Genomic DNA, 24134 nt, shown 5'->3' on the forward strand with positions numbered 1-24134 from the left:
AAAATGGCACCTGCCGTATCCTGCTGGACCCGTTCTATACCCCAATTATATAAATGTCAGCAAATGACTATAATCTGTTTATTTTCTGACGGCATCTTGCTTTTCAAATGGACTGAAACTGGCAGCAGGCGACGAAAAATGAGCCAACTGGAAAAGGGTAGGATGATCCAGCATAGGGGTTTTTAAATTCTCCCACCAGATCCAGATGCTGGAGAGTGAAGTGAAGTGTGAATGCACCTGAACTATACAGCACCATGCACACGGAATAGCATGTGAACCCTAGTGAGAAAATCCTATTGTGGGTGAAAGGCAAGGGCATGTTGGCCAAGGACGCATTTGCAGTACTGTATTTGTGAAATATTTACCATGCTTATTTTTGTTAATGATTTTTTATAGAGATGAGCAAAGTTACAGTACTTTGTTTCTGCACGAACCTCTTTAGCCTGCAAAAATTAGTTCAGCTTTCAGGTGCTTTGGTGGGCTGGAAAAGGGGGATACAGTTCTAGGAGAGTCTCTATCAGGCTAAAGGCAGCAACTGCCGAGCTGCGAGGTTCGTGCAGAATAGAAGTACTGTGACTTCGCTCATTGCTAATTTTCTACAGATAGTACAGCAGATTTTACCTATTATATTCTAATACATGCTGATTTATTGAGGATTTTCAGTTACAAATATACTGTAGACCAAACCTCAACCTTTAATTTGTTATTCTACTGAAGTAGATTGCATTCCAGGGCTGGCTCAAAGTCAGAGCAGGCGCTTGGGCATTAGTCTTATGGATCCTCTTTAAAGGGTAGCTCCAGAGATGTAGTGTCACACTGCACAATTTGTCATAGAGAGATGCAGCTCATACTGGCCGGTCAGGTGGCCAAAGTAACTGTACCACCCCCAGCGTGTACCGTGCATGAGTCCTATTTAGGGTACGTTCACACTACGGAATTCCCGCGGAATTCCACAAGCGGAATTCCATGGTGTGAACTTAACATTAGTGTGACCGGGTCTCCGCGAGACCCGTTCACACTGTGGAATTTCAGCGGCGGACAGTTTCGCCGCTGAAACTGTTCCGCGCAAAGAAAGAAGATGTTCATTCTTTGCGCGGATTCCGCGAGCACTGCATAGCTGTCAATGTTGACGGCTCAGTGCCCCGTGGCCCTAGCGCCGAAGTATTTTCGGCGGCGGCCGCCAGACGGAATCTCCGCTCGCTGAATTCAGCTAGCGGAGATTCCGCAATGGGAACACACCCTTAGAAAAGAGCTTGTGCACTGAACTTGCTTGCCATCTTACAGTTGCCTATGCAGCCCAACCGCCCAAACTGTGCAGAGCGCGTGGCTCCACATCTTTGGAAGTACACTTTAATCTAATGGGTGGTAGTTCTTCCCTCTCATTGCCTGTTTCTCCCTGTGTGTGTTTCCCTTATGTATCTGTGTTCCTGTGCTATCCTCGTTAATATTGTTTTGTTCTGTGCTCTTTGTCCTGTTGGTCATCCTCCTGTGTGCGTTCTGGCTATTAACAGTGCTGATGTAGAGACAGAGCAGCAGCAGGCAACCATGCACCATTCTGATAGGAAAGTAAAATTAAGTGGCTAAGGCAAAAATAATGTAATAACTTTTATACCTGTTGGTATAAAGGAATTTACTCTAGTAATTCTGCTCGCTTATTCCGCTCAAATTCTGCTTTGAAAACTCCATGGACTTTACATAGTTACATAGTTACAGTTACATAGTTAGTACGGTCGAAAAAAGACATATGTCCATCAAGTTCAACCAGGGAATTAAGGGGTAGGGGTGTGGCGCGATATTGGGGAAGGGATGGGATTTTATATTTCTTCATAAGCATTAATGTTATTTTGTTCCAGGAATGTATCTAATCCTGTTTTAAAGCTGTTAATTGTTCCTGCTGTGACCAGTTCCTGAGGTAGACCGTTCTATAAATTCACAGTCCTCACGGTAAAGAAGGCGTGTCGCCTCTTGAGACTAAACTTTTTCTTCTCCAGACGGAGGGAGTGCCCCCTCGTCCTTTGGGGGGGGGTTTAACCTGGAACAGTTTTTCTCCATATTTTTTGTATGGGCCATTAATATACTTATATACATTTATCATATCCCCCCTTAAACGTCTCTTCTCAAGACTAAACAATTGTAACTCCTTTAATCGCTCCTCATAGCTAAGATGATCCATGCCCCATATTAGTTTAGTCGCGCATCTCTGCACCCTTTCCAACTCTGCAGTGCCCTTTTATGGACAGGTGCCCAAAACTGAACAGCATATTCCAGGTGAGGCCGTACCAATGCTTTATAAAGGGGGAGTATTATGTCCCTGTCCCTTGAGTCCATGCCTCTTTTGATACATGACAATATCCTGCCGGCTTTGGAAGCAGCAGCCTGACATTGCATACTATTCTGTAGTCTGTGATTTACAAGTACACCCAGATCCTTCTCTACCAGTGACTCTGACAGTTTAATCCCCCCTAAGACATACGATGCATGCAGGTTATTAGTACCCAGATGCATAACTTTACATTTATCCACATTGAACCTCATTTGCCAAGTGGATGCCCAGACACTTAGTCTATCCAAGTCATCCTGTAACTTATGCACATGCTCTATAGACTGTACCGTGCTACAAAGCTTGGTGTCATCTGCAAAGATAGAAACAGAGCTGTTAATACCATCCTCTATATCATTGATAAATAAATTAAACAACAGCGGGCCCAGTACTGAACCTTGGGGTACACCACTAATAACCGGGGACCAATCAGAGTACGAATCATTGACCGCCACTCTCTGGGTACGATCCATGAGCCAGTGTTCAATCCTGTTACAAACTAAAATTTCCAAACCCAAAGACCTTAACTTACCTGTCAGACATCTATGAGGGACAGTATCAAATGCTTTAGCAAAATCCAGAAACACTATATCCACAGCCATTCCTCTGTCAAGGCTTCTACTCACCTCTTCATAAAAGCAAATTAGATTGGTTTGACAACTTCTATCCTTAGTAAACCCATGCTGGCTATCACTTATAATACAATTCTCCCCTATGTATTCCTGTATGTAATCCCTTATAAGTCCTTCAAACAATTTACCCACAATGCACGTTAAACTTACTGGTCTATAGTTTCCTGGGGAAGACCTAGAGCCCTTTTTGAAGATTGGCACCACATTCGCCTCGCGCCAGTCCCTTGGCACAATACCAGACACCAGAGAATCTCTAAATATCATGAACAGGGGTACAGATATTACTGAACTTACCTCTCTAAGAACTCTTGGGTGCAATCCATCTGGCCCTGGAGATTTGCTTACATTTATATCACTTAACTTACCTTGTACCATCTCTACATTAAGCCAGTTCAGTACATTACATGATGTGTTACCAGCACAGACCTGGCCAATGTCAGCTCCTTTTTCCATAGTGTATACAGAACTAAAGAACCCATTCAGTAGCTCCGCTTTCTCTTGATCGCCTGTGACAACCTCCCCATTATCATTATTAAGGGGTCCTACATGCTCTGTCCTTGTTTTTTTTTGCATTTATATATCTAAAAAAATATTTAGGATTAGTTTTGCTTTCTTTGGCCACCTGTCTCTCATTTTGAATTTTTGCTGTTTTTATTACATTTTTACAGATTTTATTAAGCTCTTTGTACTGTTTAAATGTTATCGCTGACCCATCAGATTTGTATTTTTTGAAGGCTATTTTTTTGTTGTTTATTGCTCTTTTAACATCATTTGTCAGCCATGTAGGATTTAGTTTTAATCGTTTATATTTGTTCCCCTTTGGTATATATTTAGCTGTATAGTTATTTAGAGTTGATTTAAAGATGTCCCATTTATCTTCTGTATCAGTATTTGACAACACCTCCCCCAGTCCATGTCCTGTAGTGCAGCTCTCAGCCCAGGGAAGTTTGCCTTTTTAAAGTTATATGTTTTTGCCTTCCCCACCTGTCTTTGTTTTCTACATTTTAAGTCAAAAGTAACTATCTTGTGGTCGCTATTACCAAGGTTTTCCCGCACAGTTACATTACCAACCAGCTCTGCGTTGTTGGAAATGATCAGATCCAACAAGGCATCACTTCTTGTTGGGTCCTCCACAAACTGGCCCATAAAATTATCCTGCAATAAATTTAGGAATTGACGCCCCTTTGTAGTTTTAGCCAACCCCGGACCCCAATCTATATCTGGATAGTTAAAATCTCCCATTATTACCACTGTACCTGCCCGGGCGGCCCTCTCTATTTGTTTATGAAGCCGAACTTCTATCTCTTCAGTGATATTAGGGGGTCTGTAGATTACCCCAAATATAATTTTTTCAGTATTTCCCTCCTTTTGTAATTCTACCCACAGTGATTCCACCTCCTCAGAAATCGCACACACTATGGCATCGTTCACACTGACTTTCATACCAGTTCTTACATACAGACAGACTCCACCACCTTTTCTGTTCAATCTATCCTTGCGAAACAATGTAAACCCCTGCAGATTGACAGCCCAGTCATGTGAGGAGTCCAGCCATGTTTCAGTGACCCCAACTATATCAATATGTTCCTCCAGTATCAAGGCCTCAAGCTCCCCCATTTTATTTGCTAGGCTTCTGGCATTTGTGAACATACACTTTACATTTCCATCCTTTATGTTATTGGGGTTAATGGGATTCAAGGGTGTAAGTTTTATTTTCCTATGAACCCTATTCCTATTAACTATTCTAACCCCTCCCTCCGCTCCACCCCCAGGTACATTTATAATTCCCACCTCTCTATCTACACTATCTTCCCCCTCTTTGCTGTAGGTTCCCTCCCCCCAAGTCCCTAGTTTAAACACTCCTCCACCCTTCTAGCCATCTTCTCCCCAAGCAAAGCTGCACCCTCCCCATTGAGGTGCAGCCCGTCCCTATGGTAGAGCCGGTAACCGACAGCGAAGTCAGCCCAGTTCTCCATGAACCCAAACCCTTCCTTCCTACACCAGCTTCTGAGCCACTTGTTTACCTCCCTGATCTCCCGCTGCCTCTCTGGTGTGGCTCGTGGTACTGGTAGTATTTCAGAAAATACTACCTTGGAGGTCCTTGCCTTAAGCTTGCGGCCTAAGTCCCTGAAATCATTTTTAAGGACACTCCACCTACCTCTTAGTTTGTCATTGGTGCCAATATGTACCATGACTGCTGGGTCCTCTCCAGCCCCGCCCAGCAACCTGTCAACCCGATCCGCGATGTGCCGATTTTGTGCGCCAGGCAGACAACACACTGTTCGGCGATCCCGGTCTTTGTGACAGATTGCCCTGTCTGTCCCCCTAATAATAATTGAGTCCCCCACCACTAGTACCTGTCTGGCCTGCCCTGTACTCCTCCCTCCCTCCTTACTGGAGCAGACACCCCCCTGGCGGTCAGAGGCAGTATCCTGCTGCAGTTCTGCTAGCTCTGTAATGGCATCCCCCTCATCTGCCAAGCGGGCAAACTTGTTGGGGTGTGCCAGTTCAGGACTAGCCTCGCTGACACTTTTTTCCCTACCCCTCTTTCTAACTGTAACCCAGCTAACTGCCTGACTGCCCTGCAACTCCGTCCCACTGTCCTCCCCCGCCTCTATTCCCGAGAGTGCCTGCTCAGTGAGCAAGAGACTCCTCTCCATGTTGTTAATGCTTCTCATTGTTGCCAGTCGCCCCTCTAGATGCAGGATCTGGGCTTCCAAACGGACAACTAGCACACATCTCGCACAACAATATGCACCCTCAAACTGTTGTTCAAGGATTGCATACATTGAACAGGATGTACATTGGACTGCATTTTCCAACATGGAGGCCATCTTGTTATGGGGATTTCACAAATGTATAGGAAAAAACAGACAGTCAAAATTACACTTAAATTTTTTTGTAGACCTTGTGGGTTCAGAAATTAACACTCACAGCGATTTCAACCTCCTGCTTTCAAACTCCTGTTTTTGAAACTCCTCTTTCACGCCCCCTCTTACACAGCAACACTCAGAAGAGCAAGCTCTCAATAAGAGTCCCAAGCTAAGATTTATACACCTGTGCCCAATCTACTCCTCCTCCCCCTAGAGGTGGAACAGAGAAAAAAAAAAATGAAAAAGGGTGTTTAAACTCTAACAGTTATCCCACTATGTGCAAAAGAGAAAGACTTACCGAAAATATGAATGTGGACTATAGGCAGTCGCACCCACTCCACAGATTCACTCCGCACAACAGATAATCACAGTTTTTGTAACTCCTCTTTCACGCCCCCTCTTACACAGCAACACTCAGAAGAGCAAACTTTAATCATCTTTCTGCCGCTCTGTTCACACTAAAAGAATTTCCGCAAGCGGAATTATGTCGCTGAATTCTATTCCACCAGAAAATTAAACATAGGAAAGCAGAATTTTTCTTGGGGAATTTTTAAAGGTGAATTGAGAACCAGCCCAATGGTGGTTGGAGTACTGATCCTGCTCTAGATTTCCTCTTAAAAGTTCCTTTTCAAATTCTTTATCAATTTTGCTCCAACAGGAGCTTACAGATTTGCAGAACTTTCTGGCCGAAATTTTTTAGTCAATTCCTCAGTGTGAACATACCCTTCCATACTGGTTAGTTAGTACTAAATTAGAAATTCTGAACATTTACTGACTTCTCCTGTTGATGACAGATAACAAGTAGTGTTTACTACAACCACCCACACCAACTGAGTGCCCTAGAGCTCCTGCTTTATTCATTTTCCATAAGAGCTAAGAATTGGTGCCCAGCTACCATTCTTCATAAGTACTGCAATGTTAGGGTGAAGAAAGCCGCCTCATCCTCCTATACCATAATAGACATCAAGTGCCCTCCTCAGGCCTTATGGACCTAATATGAATCAGCACCTTTAGGTGGGCCTAGGTCTAGTTTTGAAGTGTGCCCCTTCCCTTTTCTAGGTACAGTTATATAGTACAAGAATATAATAAACTGTATGGTTTACAAAAATTATTTATTATACCTGGTGTTTATAAGAGTGTACTCCCAAAATATGATGCTACAGAAAACTAAATAAGAATGAATAGGCAACTTTATTGGAAACTTCAGAACACTATTTAGTGGAGCAAGTTAACCCGCTGTACTAAAATATCCTCCCCCAATGCTGGTTTGCCTCCTTTTGTATCATGTAATTTACTTATGTATTATGTCTATTTTTCAGAAATTACCCAAAGTGCTGCTGCTTCATGAGACTGCTGAAAATGAGGGTGCATGGACTGTTCTACCGGTCATACCATAGTAAGTGTCACATAAAAAAGTCACTTACCACAATGTATTGTGTGAATGATACATATTTGTGAATAATAAACACCACAATCCCTTCCTTCTATACCAGCTCACCCCAACTTTTTTGCTAATAAAATCGCACATCTTAGGCTGGGTTCACACTGCAGAATTTCTGGGCAGAATTTGTGTCGGCGATCGAGCCGGCGGCGCTAGGGCCGAGCAAACTGCATTGCTGCCCCCATAGACTGCAATGCATTTCTGGGTGGATCTTTTTGGAAAATCTTCTCAGAAATGCATTGCCATCTATGGGAACGGCAATGTAGTCCGCACGTTCCTGGTGCCGTCTGCTTCATCTACGGCAGAAATTCTGCCCAGAAATTCCACAGTGTTAACCTAGAATTATAGTCCGTCTTATATGCTGCACAACATAACACAGCCTTACCACAATGTGCGTCTTTTTTAGAGATTTGGGGGGTGCCAAATGCAAACACTGATTCTCTGAGACAATGTAAGATCCAACTAGCTTTTTACAAATTCTGCGAAATCCAACAGCCTGGCTGGAGATAATATTTTCATTAGATATTGTTAGAATTTATACTGCACTCAAACTGCTGCTATTCCAATGAGTTGGGGTGGGTGTGTAGCTGATTCACTGTTCAGGTATCTTACTTTTGTGGTTTTGAATAATACTGTTGCAAAAAAGAATATACTAAAAATAATTTACTTACAGTGGGGCAAAAAAGTATTTAGTCAGCCACCAATTGTGCAAGTTCTCCCACTTAAAAACATGAGGCCTGTAATTTTCATCATAGAAATACCTCAACTATGAGAGGCAGAATGAGAAAAAAAATCCATAAAATCACATTGTCTGTTTTTTTTAAAGAATTTATTTGCAAATTATGGTGGAAAATAAGTATTTGGTCACCTACAAACAAGCAAGATTTGTGGCTCTTACAGACCTGTAACTTCTTCTTTAAGAGTCTCCTCTGTCCTCCACTCGTTACCTGTATTAATGGCACCTGTTTGAACTTGTTATCAGTATAAAAGACACCTGTCCACAACCTCAAACAGTCATACTCCAAAGTCCACTATGGCCAAGACCAAAGAGCAGTCGAAGAACACCAGAAACAAAATTGTAGCCCTGCAAAAGGCAAGCAACTTGGTGTGAAGAAATCAACTGTGGGAGCAATTATTAGAAAATGGAAGACAAACAAGACCACTGATAATCTTCCTCGATCTGGAGCTCCACGCAAGATCTCACCTTGTGGTGTCAAAATCATCACAGGAATGGTGAGCAAAAATCCCAGAACCACACAGGGGGACCTAGTGAATGACCTGCGGAGAGCTGGGACCAAAGTAACAAAGGCTACCATCAGTAACACACTATGCCGCCAGGGACTCAAATCATACAGTTCCAGACGTGTCCCCATGCTTAAAGGGGTACTCCGGTGAAAACCTTTTTTCTTTTAAATCAACTGGCTCCGGAAAGTTAAACAGATTTTTACATTATAGAAAAAAAGTAGAAAAGGCCAGCACGGCTGAATGAAATCTTCAAAACTTTATTCACGAATCCTCGTTAAAAACCTTCACGGTGGCAGAAAGACATGGACATATGCAAAAATAGAAAAAAATTGCACATGAAAAAAGAGTCCCAAACAATGCTGACGCATTTCAGGTTGCCATACCCTTACTCATAGCTTGCCAATACTCAAATGAGAATGCCTTATATACTACAAGGCCATCCTTCCCATTAGGAAGGGGAGGGACATCTTATATCAGTGTACAATCTAACACAAGTAAAACCAGGAAAATACATGCATCATTAAAAAACACACACATAAAATCCAATAGGACTATGTAACAGCTAAGGAAAGCGAAACAAATAATTTACTTATTAGTAATGCAATATTAGATCTGTCTTGTTATTTAGGCCATGCGGATATGTGCAATTCAACAAATAAATCCACATGATCTCTCTATTGTGGAGAATGCGTATAAGATCGCCTCCTCTTTTACTTCTTTTAATTTTTTCAATGCCACAAAAACGCAAGGAGGATGTATCTGAATTATGTTTAAGGAAAAAATGTTTTGAGACATTAGACATGCTAGACAAAAGCGGACCTGCAGCATGCCTGATATGCTCCTGCATTCTCTTTTTTAAGGTGCGTTTTGTGCTACCTACATAATCCATTTTACAAATAGTGCAGGTCACTCTGTATATTATAAGGGTACTATCGCAGTTTATAAATTTGCGAATCATATGGATTTTGCCATCTATTGTACCTTCTATTTTATTACCTTTTGTTGCATAAGGGCACACCACACACCTCGCGTTACCGCATTTGTGGAAACCTTTAATTGTTAGCCAAGCTGACGACTCTCTGTCGTGAGTTACCTGCGACATTGAGTTGCTCTATTCATGTATCCCCCAAAATTTGGCTTTAGTTGCTATTTCGGAAATTTTGGATCATTTTTCAGATTATTCTTTTGATTTGAAACAGTTTATTATAACAAAGAAAGGAATTTCCTCTGTAGCATTCAGCAGCTAATAAGTACTGGAAGGATTAAGATTTTTTAATAGAAGTAATTTACAAATATGTTTAACTTTCTGGCACCAGTCAATTTAAAAGAAAAAAGGTTTTCACCGGAGTACCCCTTTAAACCAATTCATGTCTGGGCCCGTCTGAAGTTTACTAGAGATCATTTGGATGATCCAGAAGCATATTGGGAGAATGTCATATGGTTAAATGAAACCAAAGTAGAACTTTATGGTAAAAAAACTCAACTCTTCGTGTTTGGAGAAAGAATGCTGAGTTGCATCCAAAGAACACCATACCTACTGTGAAGCATGGGGGTGTAAACATCATGCTTTGGGGCTGTTTTTCTGCTAAGGGACCAGGATGACTGATCCGTGTAAAGGAAAGAATGAATGGGGCCATGTATTGTCAGATTTTGAGTGAAAACCTCCTTGCATTAGCAAGGGCATTGAAGATGAAACGTGGCTGGGCCTTTCAGCATGACAATGATCCCAAACACACCGCCCGGGCAACGAAGGAGTGGCCAGATCTCAACCCCATAGAAAACCTTTGGAGGGAGTTGAAAGTCATGTTGCCCAGCGACAGCCCCAAACCATCACTGCTCTAGAGGAGATCTACATGGAGGAATGGGCCAAAATACCAGCAACAGTGTATGAAAACCTTGTGAAGACTTACAGAAAACGTTTGACCTCTGTCATTGCCAACAAAGGGTATATAACAAAGTATTGAGATGAACTTTTGTTATTGACCAAATACTTATTTCTCGATCGGCTCCATTGGGAACACAGAAACCATGGGTATATCTTGTTGCCACTAGGAGGCTGACACTAGGCCTTAATAAAAAAAAAAAAAGAGGTCAGCCGCTCCTGACAGGATATACCCCGCCCACTGACTCTGAGCTAAACAGTTTAAGCTTAGTGTCCTAGGAGGCAGACTCAGGTCTGGAGCTCTCCAGACCTGGTCTTCTTTTTGTTATTTTCTAGTTAAGAAAGTTTAGATTTTTTCTCCTTTTATTATTTTTTCTAGGTTGGGGGCGACAGGAGCATGGTGCTGCCTGATCCCCCCACTTGCGACTAAAGGGCACGGTTCATATTGTATGTATCGTTAACCCTTTCTCGCCATCAACCAGCATTGAGGGTTGTGCCTTGGGTCCAGGCCCCTCTTGCCCCTGCTCACCCCGCTTTTGCAGCCTGATATGATGCAGGTGGCACCAGGCTGGCTGAAAACATCAGGGGTGAGTATAAGCATCTTTACAGGCAAGTATATTTTCCCGATCCGTGCCGATGTAAGGGCTCCTCCTCTAGGGCTCTGTTCTTCCTGCAGGCCAGGCATGTCCCAGGGTCTGACATATTTCAGCCTTCTTCCCCTTTATGCTGCACACTGCTCATGTTGCTATTAGTAAGCGCTGCTCTTCCACCCTTGGGAACCCCAATGCGGAAGTCTAGGCAGTGTCCCCTTGTCTGGCGGGGATTTTTGTCCTCTCCCCTTGACCTTCGGAGATCACTGCGGTCTCCATTTTTGTTTTAAGGGGTGCCCCATTAATTTAGCCCTTGGCTGCGGCCTGGTCCGCTCCGGCAGTAGCTCCGCCTCCTTATGCTCTCGCGCTACTGCATCATTATCTTCCGGACGACTTGCTGGAGAGGTGCCAGTGTAAGGTCCAGTCCAAGGCCGGTAAGCGCCATAAATTTAGCCCGCTGCTTCGGCCTAGTACGCTCCAGCGGGTTGCTCCGCCTCTATATTTACCCGCCGATGCGCGCACCCAATCCCATTCCCAGCTTCTCCCGTTGTAGCGCATACTGCGGGGGTCCCATAACTCAGCGCTTTAGTTCCTTCTCACCTATAGGAGAGCTCCTTAGGGAGGGAGTTGCATGCTCCTCAGTCTGAGCGCAGTCTCCTCTTCAGCTCCGGTGCCGGTTTACTCTTCTCCACACGTTCTACCTGTGGGGCTTACTGTATGCTCTTAATGGGCTTGCCTGCTTCTTCTATTGGTTTCTGCAGGCTGCTCCTGTCAGTTGCTGCAGGCTGCTCCTGTCGGTTGCTGCAGGCTGCTCCTGTCGGTTGCTGCCGGCTGCTCCTGTCGGTTGCTGCAGGCTGCTCCGGTTGCTACAAGCTGTTACTGCGGCTGTTCCTGCAAACTTCCTCTCCAGAGGACCAAGGGACTCCACCTGCATGTCTTCAGGACACAGGAACCTGGGTGAGCTTGTTCCTTTTTCTTTTTGTCTCTGGAATAGCTGACTTATCTGTTTGCCAATGTCCGATTCCAGCTCCGACCCCTCTAACCGACAGGCGGTTGCCGCCCTAGTCACTTACTATGCTTGCACGGGCTGTAAAACTAAAATGCCAGTTGGTTCGGCAGTACCTACCTATCCTGCCTGCTCCACCTCATGTCCAAGCACCTCTGCCCAGGATAGCTCCCTTGGGCACATGGTCTCTGACCCTCCTCCAGTTTGGGTATCTTCACTCTCTCAGACGATCTCTGATCTGGGGCAGGTTTCCAGAGAGTTGGCTACTGCCTTGAAGCATTCCTCCTTGCAACCTCACTCCAGGGAGACTATTCAGTGTCCTCATGCCGCTGCTGTCTCACAGGCGTCCTAATGTAATTTACTCTGAGTTCTCACCTGAACGGTCGTCTTCTCACCGCTCCCTTTTGCCCTCTTCTTGGCAGTGTCCTTGCTCCTGCAGTCGTCCCTCCAGGGACCGTTCCCGATCTCCGGCCCGCCAGGCCGTATTGATATCGCCTAGATCTGGAGCCTCCACTACTCGTTCCCGGTCTCCTGGGGAACTAGTGGATTCTGACTTGGATCCGCAATCTGACTCCGAAGAGCTGTCATCCATGTCTGACATGTGGACAGTTTGGTGTCCGCTGTCAGGGACACTTTTCACCTACAGGACCCTGGAACTTCGGAGCCAGCTCCAGAATTCTCCTTCCACCACACTCACCGTTCTCCCAAGGTCTTCAGTTCTCATAAGGAGTTTGACGACTTGCTGGAGACAGCCTGGAAGCACCCGGAGAAGCGCTTCCAAGGGTCTAAACGTCTAATGGCTATGTTTCCTTTTACACAGGACCTGGTCTCCAAATGGACCGCTCCGCCCTTTAGTGGACACAACCCTCACCTGATAGGTGTCCGCCGCACCTCCAGCAGGTGTCGGTAACTCCAGGGTAGAACTTAGCCAGGAGTGTTGGAACCCTGTACCATCTCGTCAACACTTAATCTCCTGTGCTTTGCATGAGATGGATGTACGGTGGCACTGGGCTAGAGCTCCCGCCCAGTCTGCGTCAGGAATTAGATGTCCCAGTTCATTTTCCCAACCCATTCTATATGGGAGTGGTTTGTCTGTGTATGCTTCAAGCACAAGGGGATAGAGCATACTAATATCATGAGGCACAGCTTCCCACAAAGTGCATAAGTGTTCAAACTTAGTTAAGTGGCCTATGCAATTGCAGCGTCTGCACTTTCATGGAGTAAAAGTGATGCAGCTGTGAGTATTGAAAGGATTGTAGAGGTGTTGGGGGGGGTTCCCTTGCAGGAGATCAGACATTGGTTTCAGTGTTGTCAGAGTCGACAGATCGAGAAAGGTCATCCATGGTATCTAGACATATAGCAGAGGTACATGCTGGGAACACATCTTCCCTCATGTTACAAGGGTTGGAACGAGTTACACCACCCATTAGAGGTGGCGATACCAAACTCAAATTCCTGGACCGGGAGGTCTATTGGATTTTGAAGCTGGATAGCCGCACTCCACGAGGCCTTAACAAAAGGATGGACACCATTCTTCATTATTAGTTAATAAGGTTCATATATATTTTTGATGTGTTCTATTTATATACCCAATGTGGTATGTCTTTCCTTATGTTACCCCGTTTCCCTTCCTCCTGTCCCTTTTACATGGCGTTATTCACACCATTTTCATCTCCTCCTCTCTTTCCCCCCTCCCCCTGCTTATATAGAGGCCTTCATTTATTTATTCGTAAGGCCTTATGTGGGGCTGTTGCGGTGACTTGTATATGCAAAAATTCTTTAGAAATATTTATATATTATTATAATTAATTACTCGTCTCCGCATCGATCCTACACATGGTCTCAGTGGTATTTAACATCATACTCAACATCTTATTACACATGCTTTAACCTTATATGTATGTTTTTGCGTTAGATAGGTTGGGTGGTGACACATTCCCTCGTAGTCCTTTATACTGACATGGTTCTATATTTTTGTATATCAACTTTATTTTATTCTGAGGGTATGTCCCTCTTTAACATGCCAGTTTGGACTACAGAGCAATCTTTCTTGCTCTCCCATACCTATTCTACGAATTGAAAAAATTTTCTATATATATTTTTTCTGTTTACTCTTAATTATGAACATGATGATTTTATTTGCACACTCCTTTCTTCTGGTTTGTATGTTTTTACAGTATTGGTATACATTTTTCATTAATTTTTTTTCAATCTGCTTTGATTATGCATGTATTTCTTACTGTTACCCCATTTCTTCGCTCCATGTCGGCGACTCACACCTGTACCCGGGTTTTTGATGTCGTCTACATGTTGCGAAGTGGGAGGAGTGCATTTTGTCGCCACCCGCATGTGATTGGTTGGCCGGCTAAATGAGTATCCTATTTAAGATCTGCACATACACTGCTACCTTGTATGACTAAGGTCCGTTGTTAGGTCCGAAACGCGTCACTTTGTCTTGTCCTCTCTGTACTGAAGCTTTTATGTATTAAAGAATTTGTTCCTTCATCTGCGCTGGATATCCTGTTAGTTTGCATTATCGAGAAAGGTCACTTCCGAATCCCTAGTAAATGTTAAAAATGAGTGTGTGGAGAAAGCGGGTGGAAAGGCAGGACTGGCAAACAAGGGTATAAGTGGGCCGAGGGGGCGAGAGAGAGAGTGAGGTGGTTCATGTAGGTAGCACAGGCTTTGGCTATGAAGGTCAAGATGGGAGGGAGGTCATGAGCCACGCCAGAAATGGAGGAAGAGTAGCGGGGGAGCCACAATAGGGATAGAGGTTCTATGTCAGACATTTCCGCTAGAAGATGGATCCACTGTTTATCACATCGATGAAGGAAACAGTCTAGGACCCTAGTCAGAATTACGGCTAAATAATAGGATAGATAATCTGGGAGGACCAACCCCCCCCCGCTAGTCATAGATCGGATCAGAATGTGATGCTCCAATCTGGGTCATTTATGTGCCCAAATAAAAGTAGCTTGGAGCGCAGTTATCTCTCCAAAAAAAGATACGAGGAAGATGTATCAGTATACAGAAGAATAGGTAAAGAAGTCTTGGGAGGACGTTCATTTTAAAAATGTTTATCCTACCCAGCCAGGAGAAATCCCTGCATCTAGTCAAGTCAGATTTCAGTGAGAGGAGTAGGGGGTGGGAAATTAACTTTGTATGTATCTGACAAACATGCGGGGACAAAAACACCTAATTATTTGAGTGAGCTCAATTGCCATTTAAAGGGGTAGGAGGTCTTCAGGTGGTGTACAATGGAGGGGGCAGGGTAATATTAAGAGCCTCACATTTAGAGGGGTTCAAATTAAAATTGCTGTAGTCAGAGTACTGGTGGATCGTTTGCATATGGAGGGGAGGGAAGTGATAGGGGATGATAAAGAAGAAGGAGGTAATATGAGCATTTTTAATGGGAAGAGGAGATAGAGAGGCCCTTGCTGTTAACATTCTTGCGTATTTCAGTAAGATGTTCCATGCAAAGGACCTAAAGGAGGGGGGAAGGGGTATCCCTGTCTCGTCCCATTACAAATCATGAATGGATCCGAAAGTTGTCCATTTATTAACAGCTGGGCCTCAGAGTGGGAATATAGATCCATGATGCGAGCTAGCATAGGGGGGCCCAGTCTGGTTTATTTAAGGGTTTCCACGAGAAAGCCCCAGTATACCCAGTCAAAGGCTTTTTCTGCATCTAGGGACAGCAGAAACAGAGGAGTTTTATGGACATGGGGCATAGTGAATTGCTGAAATGCGAAGGGTGTTATCCCTAGCCTCTCTGCCTTGGATGAAACCTACTTGATCCAGGTGTCCTAGGGCTGTCATATGGGAAGCCAGACTGTTGGAGATCAGTTTGGCTAAAAGTTTAGTGTTGGTATTGATTAAAGAGATGGGCCTATAACTGGAGTAGAGCAGGGGATCCTTGCATTCTTTTGGGGTTACTGTGACAGAAGGCTTTCAGGAAGGATTGAGGTGGGGGAGGAGCATCAGAGATGTAGTTGAAAGCCGTAAGCAAGGAGGGACATAGTTCAGGTCTGAGGGACTTGAAAAATTTATCGGTGTACCCATCCAGACCTGGGCTCTTGCCAGCAGGTAACTAGGAGATCACCATTTCAAGTTCCTCAAAGGTGAAGGGAGCTTCTAGAGCTTGAATTGAGGCGGGGGAAAGACTGGGAAGGGCCGTGCCAGATATGTATTGCAAAAGGGAGGGGACAGTAGGGGGGCAGATGTCAGGGTGTGGGGTTTCGGTAGGTTGTAAAGAGAGGTGTAGTATGGACTGAAAGTATATCTGGTGTAAGGGAGGAAGGCAGACTGTTAGATTGTTTGATGGAAGGAATAAATAAGAAATATTTTTTCTCACGGAGAGCGTTAGCTAATAATCGTCCAGACTTATTTCCCCATTCATAAAACAGTTTAGCTGTAAGTTGTTTAGAGTGTTTATGTTCCTGATTCAGCAAGGTTGAGAGTTTCGTGTGGACTCTCATGAGGTCCCTGTAAACCATGTCCTGCTGTGTTTGTGTTAAGTTTCTAAACTGCTTAGTTGTTGCAATAGGGAGACCATTTTAGCCGAGTGTTCTCTCTTGCCTCACGAGGACTCCTCGAAGAACACACTTCAATGCTTCTCATTTAATTAACGGGGAAGAGGCATCATGGAGATGATCGGTTTGGAAGTACTCTATCGATTTCTTAATTTCTTGCAGGCATAAAGCATCCAGCAGGAGGGATTAAGTCTCCATGAGGAACAGGGTTTGGCAAGAGAAGGGAGCTGGAATGTACAAGTGACCGGGGCGTCGACGGATAAGGTTACTACGCCTATTCTGGAACCAAGTACAGAAGGCAGCATATGATGGGGGGGGAGAAGATATAGTTTTTTTTTTTTCTCAATAAACTTTTTATTGCTTTCCAAGTCTTAAAACATAGAAGTTCCAGATTACAATTTTGAGGAAACCTTCCATAACATTGATAGCTGTGCATGAAAACATATGCAATATATCGTGGAGGTAACAATTGAACCTCAGGAGGTATCATGCATAAACAAAGTGGGTAAACTGGGGAAGAGAAAGAAGAGACAGAGATAAAGGGTAGAGGGAGGGGGGGGGGGGTAGGAAGAGGAAAGTATAGGAAGGGAGGGGGGGGGGGGAAAGGACGACATCAATGGTTGACCTGGTGTAGTAGCCACGGAGACCAAATCCGTAGATATTTATCATGCGTTCTATTCGCTCTATGGGACATCTCCTCAAATTGACAGATCTGATGGACCTTAGCCTTCCACTCGTTCAGGGAAGGTGGGGTAGGACTCAACCACTTTAAAGGTATCAAGGACTTTGCGGCCGCTAGCAGGTGAGTTAACAAGAGGTCTCTGTGAGGACGGTACAAATCGGATGGTCTACCTAGGATAACCATCTCTGGGTTAAGTGTAAGTGAGGTATGCAAAATAGCATTGATTTCTCCCTCAATCTCGAGCCAATACCCAGCTATGGTGGCGCAAGTCCACCATATGTGGGTGTGGGTGCCCGTGTGTTTCTCACATCTCCAGCAAAGCCCGGAGGAGGAGAGACCATGAAGGTGCAAGAACTCAGGAGTCCTATGCCATCTAGACAGCAATTTGTAATGCATTTCTCTCAGTCTAATACATCTGGAGAAGCCTTGGGAATGAGTGAGAATGTATTCGGTCTCCTCGGTGGAGAGAGAAATGTTTAGCTCTCTCTCCCACGAGATGAGATAGGTTGGTTTAGTGGTCGTCAAAGTATCAGCTAGTAGTTTCCTAATAGAAGATAATTTGTGTAGTCTCGCTGATTGAACAGTGAGAGATCTCTCGAATTCAGTGGGCTCTCTAAGCCTTCCCACTGTTCGCAAGAAGAGCGTACAGCAATGTTTCATGTGTTCTAGGTGGAGGAAGGAGAGACGGCAAGAGGGTAGGAGTGATCGAAATTCATCTGTTGTCGGAACCCTTCCGTCCACAAAGACCTGTTCGACTGTGTAGGAATTTAATTTCCCCCATAGAGAGGAATATGTCGAGTAGTTACAACCTCCAATCAACGGTATCAGACCAGCGGGGAGAATAGGAGAGACAGGAGGGGAGAGAGCTGGAGCTAGAGAGTGCCAAACAGATGAAAGACCAAGAAATAGGTGGGAGTAGGATGACCGAGAGAGATGTTTGTGTTTGGTGACCCATAGCGCTTTGATGAAGTCGTCTCCACAAACCCAACGGGCCCACTCCCACTCAGAAAAGTGATGTGAGTCGGAGGAAGTCCGGAGATGCGGTTGGGAGTGAATCCATCTTCTAAGCTGTATTGTTTTGTAAATAGCTGAAATATCGGGAATCCCTATTCCTCCTTTAACAGATGGTTTGGACAAGAGAGAGTGTGCTAATCTAGGTGTTTTGTGTTTCCATAAGTATGAAGAGAGCAACTTCCTGATCGCAGAGAAGAAGGCTGGGGGAAGGGCTATCGGAAGCATTTGGAGTTTATATGTTATTTTGGGAACAACATAAGTCTGGAGGACATTTCTCCTTCCTATCCAGGAGATGAGGGGAAAGTCATATTCCTTCAATAGGGCTTGGATATCCTCCATTAGAGGTTTAAAGTTAGCATTGTACAGTTCAGCTAATGTAGGAGTAACGCGAACACCTAAGTACTTCAGGGAGGAAGGCGCCCACGGGAATGGGGAGAGCAGTTTGAGGTCTTTGACTCTTGCTGCTGGGAGAGAAATATTTAAGAGTTCCGATTTAGTTCTATTGATTTTGTAGTTAGATATGCGACCAAATTCTGTAAATAGCGAGACCAGGCAGGGGAGACCCTCCTCTGGACAGGTTAGGAGGAAGAGTAAGTCATCTGCGAATGCTAGGGTTTTTAGTTCACCATCAGGTGTAAGTACACCCCTCACCCCCTCATGCTGTCTTATTTTTTGAAGAAGGGATTCCATAACTAAAATAAACAAAGTAGGGGACAGGGGACACCCCTGCCTGGTGCCGTTGGTGATGTGAAAGGGTAGGGACAACGTGTCATTGACCATTAGAGAGGCGTAGGGGCTAGAGTACAGGGAAAAGATAGCAGCAATAAAGGGTGGGGGGAAGCCAAATTTCCGGAGAACATCCTTCATAAACGACCAGCTAACTCTGTCAAAAGCCTTCTCGGCATCTACACCGAGAAGGACCAGAGGTATATGTTCGTCATGAGCATGTTGTATGGAGGCCAAGAGCTTGAAAGTGTTAGACCTACCTTCGCGGCCTGGGACAAAGCCGGACTGGTCTGGTGCAATCAAGTGTGGGAGAAGCTTTTTAATGCGCATAGAAAGTAATTTAGCCCATATCTTCAGATCTATGTTGAGGAGCGATATGGGTCTGTAGCTACCACAATCGCTCGGGTCTTTGCCCTCCTTAGCGATAAGTGTGATGTGGGCCTCTTGCGACTGTTTTGGCCAAGATCCCCCTCCCAGGAGTGAGTTGCATGTGTCAGTGAGATGTGGGAGTAAGGTATCGATGAATTTCTTATAGTATATTAACGACAGACCATCGGGTCCAGGGCTTCTTCCCGGGGGAAAAGATAGTATCACCTTCCTAACTTCTTCGGGGGTAACAGGGTCTAAGAGGGTAGAAGACATTGCTGAGGGCAAGGTGGGCAAGTCCAATTCAGCCAGGAAGCGAGATCGAGCTTCCGAGAGGGTCTGGTCAACGTCTGCCCCCTGAGGGAGTTGAAGGTTATACAGGGATTCATAAAAGCTGTGGAAAGCCTTCGCAATGAGGGGAGTGGATGTTTGTGTTAAGCCATTCCTATCTTTTATTTCATGTATGTGTTGCTTGGTTCTAGCCTTTTTGATGAGTGTGGACATTAGGCGGCCTCCTTTGTCTCTGTGTGCGTATAATTTATGTCTGTGGTGCAGGTATGCCTTAGAGGAGCGCTCATATAGGTGTTTAGTAAGCTCCTCCCTCAACGCCCTGAGTTCTGTCAAAGTGGCCTCTAGCTGGGAGCGTTTATGAACCCTCTCAAGAGTGGAGATGTCGTGTAATAATTTGTCTAACCTTTTCCTGTAATCTTTGTTTAGTTTGGATCCCCAGGAGATGAGGATGCCTCGTATGTAGGCCTTGTGGGCCTCCCACACCATCGGCGGTGGAGGTCCAGATCCTGCATTTTCAGTAAAATACATCTGCAAATGTTTTAGAATGTCAGGGAAAGCTAGTGGGTGCTCAAGGATCCTTTCGTTCAGTCTCCAGGTGAAAGTGGGAGGAGTGCTGTTAGTGAGAGATATAGTTAGAAAGATAGGGGCATGGTCTGATATCGTGATCGGTTCAATACCTGTGGACATCACAGTCGGCAGGAGAGAGGTGTGGATGAGCAGGTAATCCAGTCTTTGGTACGTCCTGTGCGTAGCCGAGTAATACGAAAAATCTTTGACGGAAGGGTTCCGAGTTCTCCAGGGATCTAAGAGGGATAAATCAGACAGTTTAGTGAGCAGTCTAGCCAGCAGTCTCTGTGAAATGTGGGTCACACCAGACGATGAGTCCAAGCAGGGGTTCAAAGCTACATTAAGATCCGACCCCAGGATGATTGGCCCCTCTGCGTACAGTTTAAGGTCAGCTAAGGTTTGAATCAACCAGGGGACCTGAGCGTGGTTGGGGGCATAGATATTAGCCAGCGTGTACTTAGACTGGTGTATCTGGATACGCAGAAAGAGGAGTCTACCCTCCGAGTCTGTATGCTGATGAAGCCCCTTGACCGGCAGGGATTTGTGAATCGCAATTGACACCCCTTTAGACGCCGAGGTCCCGTGGCAGGAATGAAACCACTGGTTAAAATATTTAGTGGGGAGCTTGGGGGGTTTATCCCTTCTAATGTGGGTCTCTTGTAGAAAAGCTATGGAGGCCTTTAGTCTTCTAAGCTGATCCACAACATGGTGTCGTTTTTCAGGGGAATTCAAGCCTCTGACATTATAGGAGACTAGCGTGACATCAACCATTACACGTCGACAGGAGGGATTGGGGTGGGGGGGGGGTGGTGAACAAAGGGGAGCAGGCAGAGGGTCAGGGGTAGAGAGGGGGAGAGGAGCAGCAAAGGGTCAGAAAGGGGGGGGGGAAAGGAGGGGGGGGAGTGAAGAAAAAAAAAAGGGGGGGGAGGATAAAAGGGGGAGAGGGAGTAAAGTAAGAGAAAGGTCCCACTCGTGTGAGTGGGGTGAAGAGAAGTAAGTAACTGAGATACGGTGAGTTACCTAATCTCAGGGGGTGGCAACAGGTACGCCTAGTCTGTGATAGACTAGAGAGATGTGCACCTTAAGGCACTTAGTGGTCAAACACGGTCGTTGTTCAAAACTGGGATACCCGATCCATAGTGTATGTCAGACTGTATTGCCGAGTCCACGGGCTATAATAAATCTGGATGGAGAAGGCGATGGGAGGTTGCTTCAGATAAAAGTCAGGTATCAAGGGGTAATGGGAAATATAGGGCTCCAGAGGAGGGGTCTATGAGGGGTGTAGTCGAGCTGCACCGTAGGACAATGAGATATTGGGATTGGTTGGGAGAGAGAGGGGGGGGGGGAGATTAGGTTAGGGTCGGAGGGAAGGAGGAAGGAGAGATAGGGGAGGTAGGGAAAAGGGGGGGAAAAGGGGGGGGGAGGGGGGGTGGTTCAGACATAAAGCATTAGAAAACACCTCGAACCTAATACAGTACATGGAATAAGCAATAGTATACCAATAATCTCTGAGTGTCGTCTGAGAGCTCGATGGTAACCTGCAGTTTGAGCATGTATAACAAGCAACCAATGGTAAGACGTGTAGAGGGAGGGGAGGGGGGGGGAGGGGTGACATGGGAAAGGAAAAGGGGGGGGGAGGAAAGGTATCTAATGCGATGTATAGCAATATGAAAGTTAGTGGCAAACAACTCGGTGCTCGAGTGCAGGAACAACCAAAGAATCTGGTGTGGTGCACAGAGCTATCCTGCTATAAAAGTAGCGATAGAAAGGGAAAAGGGGGGGGGGGGAGGGAGGGGAGAGAGGGTGGTGGGAGCTAGGGTGGGGGGGGGGAAGGGGGGGGCATGTATATTTCACAACACTTGACAATATGATAATAGAGCTGGTAGCAATTAACTGAGGTTTCAGGCGACATTGCGTGCATTTCAGTCTAAACAGCCGATCTACCGGACAGCGGACAAGTCTGCGGCCGCCGAGGCTGAAGGCTAACATTTCGAATCTCAGATCTGGTGGGTAAAGAGAGTTGGGGAGGGGGGGGGGGGGGTAGTAGAGGAACTTGGCACACCAGATACACATTTATAAATACAAATATAAGAAACTTATACATCATAAGTGGAAATAGGCCCCATCTAGGGTGAGGAATGAAAATGGTGGTCGAGGGTGGGTGTGGGGGGGGGGGGGGTCTCTGAAGGAGAGGCAAGTAGGCATCCGTATCGGTGGTAAGTTTCAATGTCTCTGTCCATCTTCTGAATGTCCTGCATGAGATCACCGAACAGGAAAAGGGGAGGGGGGGGGGGGTTCAGGTAGCGGGGTGAAGGATACGCTATTATGGGCTAAAAGGGGGTGTGGGTGATGGCTGAAGCAACCAGACAAGTGCTGTCATATGCATAGGGGCAGCTCCGGTGGGTAATGGGGTATAACCAGTTCAACCAACAGGTAAATAGCAAACAGTCCTCCCCAGGTGAAGGGGGGGGGGGGTAGCAAGGTAAGCAAACCTTAGCGGCACCAGCCGCATGAGTCATGTCCAACGGAGATTCTCGAGGTTCGCGTCGGCTTGTGGGGTAGAGAGAAACCAAGACCCCTCGGCAGGATTCAACGTGGTGGAGGGGTCTCCTTCTCCGGGGTCTTCTTTAATTTTCCTGCTTTAGTGCGGGAGACCACCTTCCAGTCCTCAGGTCGCGGCAGGTCCGGGAGAGGGCGCAGGTCAGAGATCAAGAGCCAGGAGGGAACCTCGACAGGCGGAATGTCCAGGACGGCCCATATCCCCTGCAGGTCTGCCGGGGTTTGTACTATGAGTCTACGGCCATTGTGATTAATAGATAGCCCAAATGGAAAGAGCCACGCATATTGGAGGCCCCGGGCTCTCAAACTCTCAAGGAGCGGTTTTAGCAATCTCCGCTTTGCAAGGGTTGAGGGAGCAATATCTTGGTAAAGGGCAATCTCTTCTCCTTCGTATTTCACTGGGTGTTGTACCCTGGCAGCTTGGAGGATGGCCGCAGTGTCCACGTAGGACAAGAGGCCACAAACGACATCCCTTGGTGGGTCTGCTGGTCTTGGCTTTGGTCGCAGGGCCCTGTGGATCCTCTCTATCACAACGTGGTCTGCCCGCTCTCTCCCCAGGAGAGTCGCAAAGATGTCAAGCGCGACTTTACGGAGCGCCTCGTTAGCCCAGGTCTCGGGGATACCTTTAAATCTTATGTTCTTCCTGCGACTCCGATTCTCCTGGTCTTCTATTAAGGCATATGCGGAGTTGATGTGCATCTCCAGTTGTTCCGTGCGGTCTGCAAGGGCCGAGGAGTGCGAGGCGAGTGAGGAGCAGGCCGTCTCCAGCGCCTCCGTTCTGTGGCCGATCGATAGTACTTCCGCCTTGATATCAGCAAGCTCCGCCAGGACCGGCTTCACTGCCTGGGCGAGGGCCTTCTTCATGAAGGACTTTAAGAATTGCTGGGTCACCATCGCAGGAGAGGCTCCCTCTGTGTCGGTGTCTTGTTCCGCTTCCTCCATGGAGTCTCTCTGGCTGCTCGCGTCCGGCGCCATCTTGGGCTGCCTGGCGAGAGAGATGCCTCCTTTCTTTTTAAAGAATTTGGCCATCTCTGTCTGTCCTCTTCCAGGTCTGGGTGAGTCACCAGGGTCAGCAGTGGCTTGTTTGCCGTATTTGACCATCGCAGGCTAGAAATGGATGGAGTTATAGGTGCTTTCTCTCAGTCGGACGGGAGAGCTGCAGGCTCAGACGTCCATACCAGTCCGCGGCTAGGCTCCGCCCCCCGGAGAAGATATAGTTGAACGGCTATATATTTGATTAGAAAATAAATAGAAAGTGTAGCCACGATCCTGGGGGTGTATGGTCCTCCACACATCACTGAGTTGTAGGGAGTGCAATTTCCTCCTTAGAGGATGGAGATTACTTTGAGATTGGCTTGTATTACCTGAGGAAGTGTCCACCTGAGGGAAAAGGGCTAAGTTAAAATCG

General features: G+C 45.9%; 1 protein-coding gene across 2 annotated transcripts in view; it reads left to right on the forward strand.

The window, feature by feature from the left end:
* Positions 1-24134, forward strand: part of B3GLCT (beta 3-glucosyltransferase) — a 540453-nt gene that overhangs the window by 247478 nt on the left and 268841 nt on the right. For both annotated transcript variants that reach the window (XM_056561870.1, XM_056561871.1), the window contains one exon: positions 7145-7221. In XM_056561870.1, the coding sequence (XP_056417845.1) occupies positions 7145-7221 (77 nt within the window). The remainder of the gene's footprint in view (positions 1-7144; positions 7222-24134) is intronic.

This window comes from Hyla sarda, chromosome 2, assembly GCF_029499605.1.
Source record: "Hyla sarda isolate aHylSar1 chromosome 2, aHylSar1.hap1, whole genome shotgun sequence".
Classification (NCBI taxonomy): Eukaryota; Metazoa; Chordata; class Amphibia; order Anura; family Hylidae; genus Hyla; species Hyla sarda.